At 33.5% G+C, this 11,288-nt stretch overlaps 3 protein-coding genes across 3 annotated transcripts; all 3 read right to left on the bottom strand.

Annotated features, from left to right (window-relative positions):
- Positions 1-2,815: 2,815 nt before the first annotated feature.
- On the bottom strand, positions 2,816-3,565 carry LOC112791176 (uncharacterized). Its single transcript, XM_025833900.3, has one exon. It carries the CDS (start codon positions 3,563-3,565, stop codon positions 3,023-3,025), a length of 543 nt encoding a protein of 180 aa, XP_025689685.1. The 3' UTR covers positions 2,816-3,022.
- A 933-nt stretch (positions 3,566-4,498) lies between these two features.
- Positions 4,499-6,813, bottom strand: LOC112791175 (fibrillin protein 5 homolog). Its single transcript, XM_025833899.3, has 7 exons — positions 6,208-6,813; positions 5,960-6,075; positions 5,748-5,870; positions 5,511-5,609; positions 5,360-5,404; positions 5,182-5,255; positions 4,499-5,064 (listed from the first exon to the last, which is right to left on the bottom strand). The coding sequence occupies exons 1-7, from the start codon at positions 6,440-6,442 to the stop codon at positions 4,968-4,970; spliced, it is 789 nt and encodes a 262-aa protein (XP_025689684.1). The 5' UTR covers positions 6,443-6,813; the 3' UTR covers positions 4,499-4,967.
- Positions 6,814-6,971: 158 nt separating this feature from the next.
- Positions 6,972-8,407, bottom strand: LOC112791177 (protein BOLA2). Its single transcript, XM_025833901.3, has 3 exons — positions 7,646-8,407; positions 7,393-7,415; positions 6,972-7,308 (listed from the first exon to the last, which is right to left on the bottom strand). Exons 1-3 carry the CDS (start codon positions 7,706-7,708, stop codon positions 7,110-7,112), a joined length of 285 nt encoding a protein of 94 aa, XP_025689686.1. The 5' UTR covers positions 7,709-8,407; the 3' UTR covers positions 6,972-7,109.
- Positions 8,408-11,288: the final 2,881 nt, after the last annotated feature.

Raw genomic sequence — 11,288 nt, 5'->3', positions numbered from 1 at the left:
GTTGTTGACAATTTAATGGCAACCTTGGCCACATATGAGAATACTGTTGTTGTTCTGTTGCAATGAAAAGAAACCGAAATACGATCGATGCGTCAAGGCACAGCACACGAAATTGTCGTACACTATACACTTGTGGCTTTATTAACCTTCTACAGCAACTTCAACCTTTCATCGTTGAGTTAATTAAGGAACCAACGCAATCACTTCACGTTAAAAGGCATCCATATAGGTTTAAACTATATGTAACTATGCCAATTGTATATTAAAATTAGTTATAAAATCAATTATCTGTAAAATATAAGATACATAATGAAAGTAAGTTAAAACAATATATATATTTTATATACAAATACATAATGACTGTATATAGTATTGATGTTGTTTGACAAAATATTTTCGCCTAAAGTCAAAATAGGAGTACAAGATTAATACTGCTAAAATACACTGAAAAGTAAAGATAAAAAGTGAAGTCTTAGAATAAAAACTAAGAGGTCGAAGAAGATCTCTCAAGAGGAGCCGGAAAATGAAGTAAAGTCTCATGATTCCCTCATATAAGTTGAAGGAAGCATCTCCTTATAGAGGCAAAGAGCATGTCTAAACTCGGGTAAATGAATGTAAGTAAAAAAAGAGAAAAGTCGAAAACCGTAAAACTGATATTTTTGAGAGAGGAATACGAAGAAAGAAAACTTAGCCAAATTTCACAAAGATTATAATCTAAAAACAAGGAGATTGAACCTAAAAAAGGGATAATAGTCATAACTAAAACGTGTTTAGTTCCTAAACTTGAACTCAAAGCAATGTTAATTATTTTTAAATAGATGTTTATTTCTTTTAATTCGATTTACTCATGCACAGTTAACAATGGTTCACTAGGTGTGCGGATGGTTATTCTAATATTAAGGTTTAGGAGATAATTTGGGGTGAAGTATTTTTTTTACTTTATTAAGTGCATGTTTGGGCGCCATTATTTTGTTAAAAAAGATCTTTTTTTAATGAAAAAAGATCTTTTTTTATTTTTTAACGTATTTGGCAAACTTCTAGTAGTAAAAGTAAAAGCACTAGTAAAATAAAAAAAAGATCTTTTTTGAGAAGCTGTAATTTACATCTTTTTTTAAAAGATCTTTTTTTCTTAAAAAAAAGATGTTTTTCATGTAATAAATAAACAAAAAAGTACTTTTATATTATTATACCCAAACAAGCCCTAAGTCAATTCTAGAGCTCATTATTTATATTGTTTACAAAAATCATTATCTACCTAGCAAAACTGTATCAAATAAGTGGGGAATTAAAAACTATCAAGATGTGGGTTGAAGAAATCGGCATCTAAGAAAATAGCTGCTTCTCGGAATATGGGTTGAAGAGTTAAGTATCCAAGGAAATAACTGCTTCTCAAGATGTGGGTAAACTATATGATCTCCAAACAATACTAATATGAGTAAAGAAACTCATTTATAAATAGAGATTATGAAGATCAATTGGGATGACTTCCATTCTAAAACTCACTACTAATACACTAAAATTCCGAAGAATTTTTTAAGTCACACTGATAAGGTAAAAGAGATAGAGTACAAGTTGTTTTTCTGTTCATTTCTTCTCTCTTGTTTTCTTTATTCCTTGTTTTACGTTCTTATTGTCTTTTCCAATTTCACTACATTATTTGTTTTCCATTTTTCTAGCATTGTAATATTCAATTTTTGTTTCAAATTATTGTTAGATTTTATTTCTTGGCAAGGTCTTTGAAAATTATTGATAATAGTTGTATACTTTTTCATTGTCAATAAAAGTTAATTATTTTTGCATTAAGCATCTTGCATCTTACAAAGTTGCTAAGTCAACTTACGTAAAAGAGGAGTCATATTTACATCTCAAATTGAGATAAGTGATATAAACTTGGTTGTTAATCTGTGTCACAGTCCAAAAACCAAAATCCAAACAAAAAATATATAAATTTAAAACAGTTAATTGTAGTTCAACTCCGGTCCAAGACATGGATTGCACTATGATTGGAGTGCTGAGATGATGGTGGTTTTTCTTTGCCCCAAAAATATATAGAGGCAGAGAAAAAGAAATGTGAGAAAACTACTGAATAAAATGGTAGTTGTGGTGTGCTTATTGTTACAACTTACAAGTCAGAACGTGCTGCCCATCATTCCTTGTCATATAATAAGCATGCATGCTTCTTAATCCTTCTTATAAAACTATTAAATAAGTGGTAACATAGCAACCCCTTTAGTGAATTGTGAGTATGGTGGGCGCATGTGGCGGATATCATCATATCCACATTCCATAATCCATCATGTTTTGGCCTGATAGCTAGGTGAAACTTTCTTTCAAGTGACAAATATAAAATTTGAATCGAATCTTGTGTTTTTATTCTTTAAATTTTGATGTAGTGTTTATTTTGTTAACTAGACCGAAATGATTGTTCAATACTAGACTACTAGCAGGGAATGAATGTCAGAATTTGAATTCAGGGAAGAAATAAATAAATCGTTTTTGCTTGGGTGTGTATTCCCATCCACCATTGACATGTGTTAGATGTTGATCAATAATTGGATTAGGCTTGAACCATCTACTGCATTTATGGTCTAAGATAGTACACATTACACAACCAAATATGGCAAGATACACTGTTCAATCAATTTCCCTTTTATCACATAATCACGCAACAAATATATTATTAGCAATATTCACCTAACGTTTCAGTCATACATGTTACTGGTACTACTCCATTCAAATGTGCATGACAAAGTTCACTGACCATCATTATTAGTACTTACAATGTTTAGTGATGAGTCAAAACAACACCAAAAACTGATGATTGATGATGTGTGTTCCAATTTCCAAATGAATTCATACATCCAGCTGTAACTTGATTCAAATAAAAAAGTTGCTTTTTGTGTACATTTACATACCTTTATGTATTTAGGCCCCTGTTTGGTAAGTAATAAAAAGACTCAAATTTATTAAGAAAAGATAAGAGATACATAAAGAAGAAAATTTGACTGAGATTAAATGTGAACTAGAAGCAGAGAAGAACGACAGAGGCAGAGACCATGAAGCCATAGATGAAGATCAAGAAGGCAAAATGAAGAGCCCAATTCCTCTTGAACTTGCCAAAGTAGGAGTCAGGTGGTTCCTGGTAGTGAATTTCAAAGTCATCCTCAGCAACAAAGTCAGTGTTGGCAAGTCTGAGCTTCATGTCCCTGAGCTTCTCGGTGGCCAAGCCAAGTGTGAGCTTGTGGCACCTCCTCTGGTACTTGAATCCATTGATGCACCTGAGGGTCTGTGCCACGGAGACGTAGAACATGAGGTGTGCAATGGAGAGGAGAGTGATGGGGATCCAGCAGTGGCGGCATTGGAGGCGCTGCGGTGACTGAGAGAGTGCCAAGAAGACGAGTGAGAGGAAGATGAAGAGCAGCTGGAAGAGCTTCTGGAGCTCTTTCTTTTGGAGGTCAATGGCGCGCTTCTTCTCCAGCGTCTTCTCGAAGTGGAGCTGGATTATGGTGTTCAATGCTTGCAGTGCTGTTTCCTTCGGTACACCTTCACCTTCGTACTCTGCCATTGATGCTGCTCACTTCAACACAGATAACAAAAATGAACGTTGCCCTTTGCTCCCTCTCCTTTATTGGGACAACAAACAAGTTACTGTTGTTATTATTTGGATTTAACTAAGTTCTGCCAAGGGCATATTTTAAAAGTATAATAATATTTTTTAAATATTTTTGATATATTTAATGTATTAAAAATGTAAAAGAATTAATTTTTGTGGTAATTTTTATAAAATATTTATTTTTATAATATACTTAACCTATCTACTTAGGAAATAAGCTAAGCAAAATTCTTACTTTTATCAACTCAAACTTATTTGCACTTATTGGAGAGAGTAAAAACAAAATGTAGGGAGTAAATGGAGAGAACTCGAATGTGGAATCTCCAAGTTGGATGTATATGCAACGGTTAAATATATAATAATGGGCAGGACACAAATATTGAGGTTGGAACTTGAAAATTGAAATCTCTCTGCCATTTACCACTTGCCATTCATTCATACTATCCAAATGGTCCACTGTCCAAACTTTTCCGTTCAAAAATTAAGTTTTTTATATTTCATATACTAAATTTGTATTAAAAACATAAGAAAAATGAATTCTTTTTTAGTATTTTTAACAAGTATATTTAATTAATTATTGAAAAATTAAATATAAAATACGATGTATATTTTTGCTTCTTAAATGCCACATTAGTAAGGAAGTAGCGTATTTCTTTTTCATAAACCAACTTCTTCATGGATATTGTATTGCACTCTGGCTAATAACACTATTTAAATAAAACTTTAATTTTGATGTATTATAAATGTAAAATAATTTTATATATACATTCAATTACATAATATCATATCAGTAAAAATAACTGTCTTTCACATTGAACTCGTGGATGATCATCCAAAAGAACGGATGTAATTGTACGAATGTGCATCAAAATTAAACTCTTCAAATAAATTGAATATTCCAAAGTATACCATCGGATATTTGTAAATCAGGTTAGCCCTTTACAGTTGGAAAAAGAAAGTATAACTATAAAGGGACTTGATTGATACAAGGTAACTGTAAAATGGCCATTAGTGAGTACTAATACTCACAATGCAACAGTAATTATAATCAACATAACACAAATTTTCAGCCCTAGTTTCTATCAAGAAAAAAAAGGGGACAAAATACTTAAAAATGGATTAATAAAAATATACATGTCTAACTCAAACCTATCGAGTTATGTTAAGACGACATAACCTTTTTAAACTCATCTTTAACTCCTTATTCCTTCACTAAAGGATGGATGAAGAGTGAACTGTGAACCCACCATCAAAGCAAGATCCACACTCTATCTTATGATGATGTAGTGATGAGTCAAAGTATGAGTTTTTAAAAATTATGTCACCCCAACATTTATCCTAAATAAAATACTACTTAACCTTGAGGATTACGACTTCTATCTTCAATTTTTTCCAGCACAAAGATATTACCTTTGTTGTCCCTTCCAATCCTCATGGTGTCATCAACATATCTATGAGAAAGATTGAAATAAGAAACAACAAGAATTTTCATCAATGATAGAATAAAAGACAGAAAAACAGCAAGTTTCACAGCCCTTTAGTTTGTCCATGATATGATCTTAGGATACGTGATTTCCAACCATCCCTCTGGATTGAAGATGCCCAACAGAAGATTATAGTTTTTCCGGAATACATGCATCAACTGTGAATGCAAGGAAGAAAATAATTTGAACTTGGAAAAATCAGACAAATATTAAAATCCGATTAATTAGGGTAGAGAAAAAATGCAGTATCTAATAGCATTACCTGATCAGGAATAATGGTGGAGCTTTCAAAGTTAATGTCAACCCTCTGTGAATTTCAAGTATTATCCAATTAGGTAGTTACTCAGCAGCAATAGTTATAGATTACAGAGAAATAAATTAAGATTGGTCAAACAAGAAGGTGGAGCTTTAACTGTTGCTGAAGCAATCTTGAAAGAAGCCTCAATACTAAGCTGTCCTGACAACAAACTCAACCCCTTTGCACTGAACTCGACCACGTTAACTGCTTTGCTCTCCATTTTAGAATCAAATGACCAATGCTCAAACTCAGTAGATAAAAGTTACAAAGATGAAATACTGGAAACACAGTTTGCATCTTCTAATGTCAAAGTTATATACAATCTCTCTACTCAAAATTTTGTAGTTTGTACCTTGGCTATGTCAATGGTTTGAAAAAACTCATCCAATGAGATAAAGTCTCTGAGGCCTAACTTGGTTCTCTTTGATCCCAGAATTGTGATTGTGCTATAAACAAGCCTCCAGCACCCAGCCACCTTCCATGTAATAGAAATTATTGATAGGGATAGCTCATAAATTGCAATTACAATCAGATATCAGATAATATAGGCAGAGTTGAAGTTACCTTGTCTAGTTCTAGAGTTGGCTCTGGAGTTGGATTCTGAGATTCTAGCTGCTGCACCAAACTCTCAATTTCAAATTTCCTGGCAGATGGGAGTCCAAAAATCCCCCTGTTGATTCCTTGAAACATATTTTTTATTGCAATTGATTTCAAACATATCACATACCCTTTCTGCATTGTTAAACAATGCTAAAAGCTTATAATGAAAAAGAAAAAGAAAAAGTAGATTCAATATTGTTGAAATGGGATACCTTCCACTGCCTGGTAAAGCTCCCTTTTCTTCTCAGCAAGTGTGTCATCCTTAACCAAGCCTGAGCCAAAGTTTTGTTCCCCAACTTTAACTATGGTGAAGGGTCTAAACCAGAGCGGTCTGTCACCAATTCTCAAGGTGTTCATCCTTGAAAGATTCTCAGGCGGAGCCAATCTTTGAAGCTTCATTATATCCAAGGTTCTAAAAATCACAGGACTCACATGACAACCGGCCATTGAAGAAGATTTAACTATAAGTGACAGAAAATGAAGCACAGGATAAGATCATGGCCTGACCCTGCACGCGCCTCTATCTTGTTTTTGTTGATAAAGATTGTGGCTCCTATTATTAGTGCCATCATTTTTGCTCTATCGAAACAGTGAACATGCATTTAGAGCAAGGTTGCGGTTTGTGGATAGGGCTCTTGAGACATGTGGTTCAGAAATCAGAATCATGGCCACATAATGTGGTCCACGAGATACCTTATGCTTTGGTCTCTCACTTGCCGAACTCATTAAACTCCTTATCCTAACAGTGACGGCATGTTGCGACACATTTCTCTCTCTCAAAATCAAAGTGCAAGTGTTGCAAAAATAACAAAACTAAAACCAGGAAAACCTTTCGAGTTAAAAATGTAAAATTGTAAAATTTAACTATTCAAGTTAATAACTTCAAAGAAGAAGACTGCATCAGTATTCCTATACTTTTAAGATTGCTTCCACCTTTTAACAATTTTCATCAACTAAACCAAGCATCCTCAAGTCAAAAAAGAAATTAAAAACATGAATCATTTATAAGTTCATACATACTAATAATGTAAACTTGGGTTTAGTGAAGATAAATACAACTAGAATCATCCATGGATTCTTATTTATACCCTATTGTAACTGAAAAGACATGATCCTAGGCAGCAGGAATTGCTTGGTTGGAGTCTTGCTGCAGCTGTTTCCACTGCTCTGGGGTGACAGCTTTCTTGACAGAGAGAGCATGAATCTCTTTCATTTCCTCCTCCAACGCAGCATTCACCATTCGATGCCTCTCCAGTAGCCTCTTGCCTTCGAATTCTTCTGATACAATCTCAACTACGAAACTTGCACCGCATCTAATACCGACATGAATTTTATCAGCTTTTCATCAACAAAACGGTTTAATAGCAAAAAATTCAAAGAAAAGTAAGTTTTTTTACCCTCCAGATGTATCAACTACTTCCTGAAACAGAAATACAAAAAGTGTAAGAAAATAAAAGAATACCAAAATTAATAGTTTCCCAGGAAACATATCCAGTATAGATAAACAGAGTCAAAGAGTGGCTGTTAGTGGTTGAAAAAAAGCAAATGAAAGAACCAGAATTCTACTTAGAAAATATGCAGCGTGGAATGAATGATGCAAGAAAGAAACCCTTGGGAGAAGAAATTGAACGAAAACAAGTAGTGACATACGAGGTGAGTAGGGTTGAGTTTGGATTTCAAAGAAGATTCAACTTGTTCCTTCGTCACACCCATCTCAGACGCTTATCACTTTCTCTTCCCCGTTTTGGGTTTTTTATATACGGAGTATGCGGCAAATTTACGCATTTTCTTAATTTCATTTTGCGTTATTCACAAGCAGATGTCATATCGGTGAACCGGCTGAACCAGTACCGGTTCTTCAGGGTGGCCGGTCTAATTTCAGAATGACAAACGAGAGAAACCCAAAGCCACAACCCACCCACACACTATTCAGCCTCAGACACGAGGAGCCCCAGTAGCGCCCAGATACGCGGGCCAATCAGCCAGAAATCGTCGTTAAGCACTTCACTGGTTTCACTGCTTCTGACTTATAGAAACGTAAGCCCACGGTATTTTCTTTCCTTTTTTTTTTTTTTGGGTCATTGATGCAGATCCCTGCGATTGAGGAAGTACGTGAGGGTACAATATTAAGTCGTTAAATTAGTAATTAGTGAGTTTGTAGTTTAGGTCACATTATCAAATAATAATTCTGCATTTTCCCTAGGTTCACGAAGTTGTGTATATGTATATGATTCAATCAATATAATGTCTCTTCCTTTTTTTGTTGGGACTTCCATTGAGGCATTGGACATGGAAAAAAGTTGTGTGTTTATGTGCGCTTGTGAAACTTCCAGGAAACACCTTCACATAAAAATCTTCAATCTTTAATGTAAGAATCATTTTCTTATCTAATGTATTAGTGATCTGATTTTGCTAGTGTATATATTAATTTTGTGTTGTTTTACTTAAATCATAGATTATTAATTGGGATTCATAATTATTTCTTTTTCTTTAAATGATGGCTGATCTTTAAAAATGAAATCACTTAGTTTTTTTTTATCAAATTTTTCTTTTCTTTTTCTAATGATATCATCAATTTTAATTATACATGAAATGCAAGATATATATCACTTTTCTTTATAAAAATGACCAATATTTGACTACAAGTAAAATTTTTTATTTTAATGTAAGTATAAAGTTTTTTAAGATTAAAAAAAATTATTGATTAATGCAATAATGAAGAATTAAAAATAAAATCATATCATATCTAACACATTAGAAAATAAAATATCAGTATAACTATATAAATTACATTAATCACAAGATTTTGATGCATAAATAAAATTTAAAATATTATTCTATTTTCAAAATTCAATCTAAAAATTATGTTTAATAACTTAATTCACACTTAACTAGAGTATATTCATTAGAATTATTTTTGTAACAACAGCTGATAAAAATAAAAATTTATTCGGGAGCAAATTTAAAATAAAATACTAGCAATTAAAGTGAATTTAATCAAGTATTAAAATAAAATAATGGTAAACAAGCTGTTGTATTAATATAGTGACATTATAAATTTGATTTGTTAATAGATTTATAATTGAGTCAAGGAAAAACGAAGCCAACTCGAACTTACTACGTTAACAGTTTGCTAAGTTAAAGTGATAATGCTGATGGCAGATTTTGAACTTTAATTTGAACTTATATATTAATGTGAATTTAGTATGGTACCGAAAGGAAATTAAAATTTTTTTATGACATAAAAGATACAATACCAGATAGCCAAAGTAAGAAAAAGAGAAAACAAAAATTTCAGTATCTGGGACAGAGACTGGGTGACTGAGACTTAGTATCATGTTTGTTGGTTTAGAGACTAGTACTAAAATTTTAGTATCTGTTCCCAAAATTTCAGAAGTACCTCCAACAAGTGGGGACAGGGGACTGAAATTCGGTGGGACGAATACTGAAACTTTAATAACATTTTACATCTAAAATATTGTCATTTCAATTAATTAATTCCAAGTTTATTCTGTGTACAAATTAAATTAGAGCTTTATTCTTATTTTAGTATCTGTCTTCCACTTTACACCAAATACAATACTAAAACTTATTTCAGTCTCGGTCTCTTAGTTTCTGTCTCTCAAGTTTAGTCTCTCAATCTCAGTCTCTCAGTCTCTGTCGCTCTTCTAAACACTACCTAACATAATCGCTGACGAAAACAATGGCGAATATTATCTGATCCACACTGTCACCACATCGGATAAGATCCACACTCTAAAAGGATCGGTGTGGTTGTTGTAAGAACCGGAGTTTTCACGAAATAAAATAATTTAAATGCCCATATTAAGTTCCGAAAAGTTAGAATGAGAATTTGGAGATTTAAAAATGATTTTTGGACTCAGTATGTCTTTCTGAGTCAGAAAATGTGTTTTCTGCGAAAAACCGTAAAAAACCGTGAACCGACAGTTGAACCGGTTTAAGTCTGCCGAGAAAAAGTGAAAACGGTCAGAAACCCTAGAAACATGTTAGAAATAAAAAACCGGACATTAGTGTTAAAGGTTTGGCCTAAAGTTAGGTCGAACGAGCTAAAAACGCTAGCGGGTTGGACCGGGCTCAAGTTTGGCCCAAGCCCAACATATATAAGGGTTCATTAATGAACCCATTCAACCCAACATACCCATAAACACACACACACCAGCTGCAAGAAGGAGGGCGGAGAAGAGAGAAGAAACACTATTCACCTCCTCACTCTTTTCATCATATCTTAAGCTACGGTACTCCGATTCGCGTGCCGTCAGCGGCTACGCAAATCTCTTGCCAAGCCCATCATTTCTATCTAAGTTTTGTGGTAAGTCTCTTGATTTTACCTGCCCAATTTTCGTTCCCTTGTGAAATTCGAGTTTTAGGGTTTGGTTTTGAGTGAAATCTTGTGATTTAGGTGTTTAGGTACACTCTAGCACTTAATTGCTTGTGGTTTTGGCTTCCAAAACTGTTGGAAAAGGTAAGAGCTCTTGAAATCCTTGTGATTTTATGATTATATTGAGTCCTAGATTGGTTAGTGATGGTTTGTGTGTATATAGCTTGTTTGTTGTGAGTTTGGGAGCTTTTGGAGCTTGTTGGAGTCCTTTTGGAGGCTTGCTTGTGGTTGGAAGCTCAACTTATGCTCTTTTGAGGTTTTGGTTCATATTGAGAATCGGCCAAGGTGTGGTTTCGGTTTTCTCTTTGTAGTATATAATATTCATGGACACTTAGACTAGTGAACCATAGGATATGTTTGGATTTAAATGGTTGTTGAGTTGTTGAATGATGATATGTGATTATTTATGATGAATTAATGATTGTTGGGTGTTGAATGTTGATGTATGATGATTTATGATGGGTTGAGGAATTTTTGAGTTCAATGATGATGACTAATATTGATATGATGAGGATGAATGAATGTGTGGATTGAAAGGTGGTATGATATGTTATATGTGATGTTGAGGTTGTTGGGATGTTAATTGATGATTTGGAATGGTTGATAAATGGCTACATTGATATTGGTAGTTGGACATGATGAGAGATTGATAATTGAAATTGATGATAGAATGATGATTAGTGTATGTATTGGTGAGAAATTGTTTGAGATGTTATATGTTTGATGCTTGAGATGGAGAATGATGAAGTGTGATGGAAAAATTGGTGGAAATGATAGATGGCGACCCAAAAAGAGTAGATTGTGTTGCAATTGGTAGTTTGGTATGATTTTGGGTGGATGTGGTTTGTAAAAGTTGGTAAATTATTTTGGGAGTTTTGGTAAAAGTTGGTTTTT

This window comes from Arachis hypogaea, chromosome 3 (genome assembly GCF_003086295.3).
Source record: "Arachis hypogaea cultivar Tifrunner chromosome 3, arahy.Tifrunner.gnm2.J5K5, whole genome shotgun sequence".
NCBI classification, from domain to species: Eukaryota; Viridiplantae; Streptophyta; class Magnoliopsida; order Fabales; family Fabaceae; genus Arachis; species Arachis hypogaea.
This window is presented reverse-complemented; position numbering and strand designations above follow the sequence as displayed.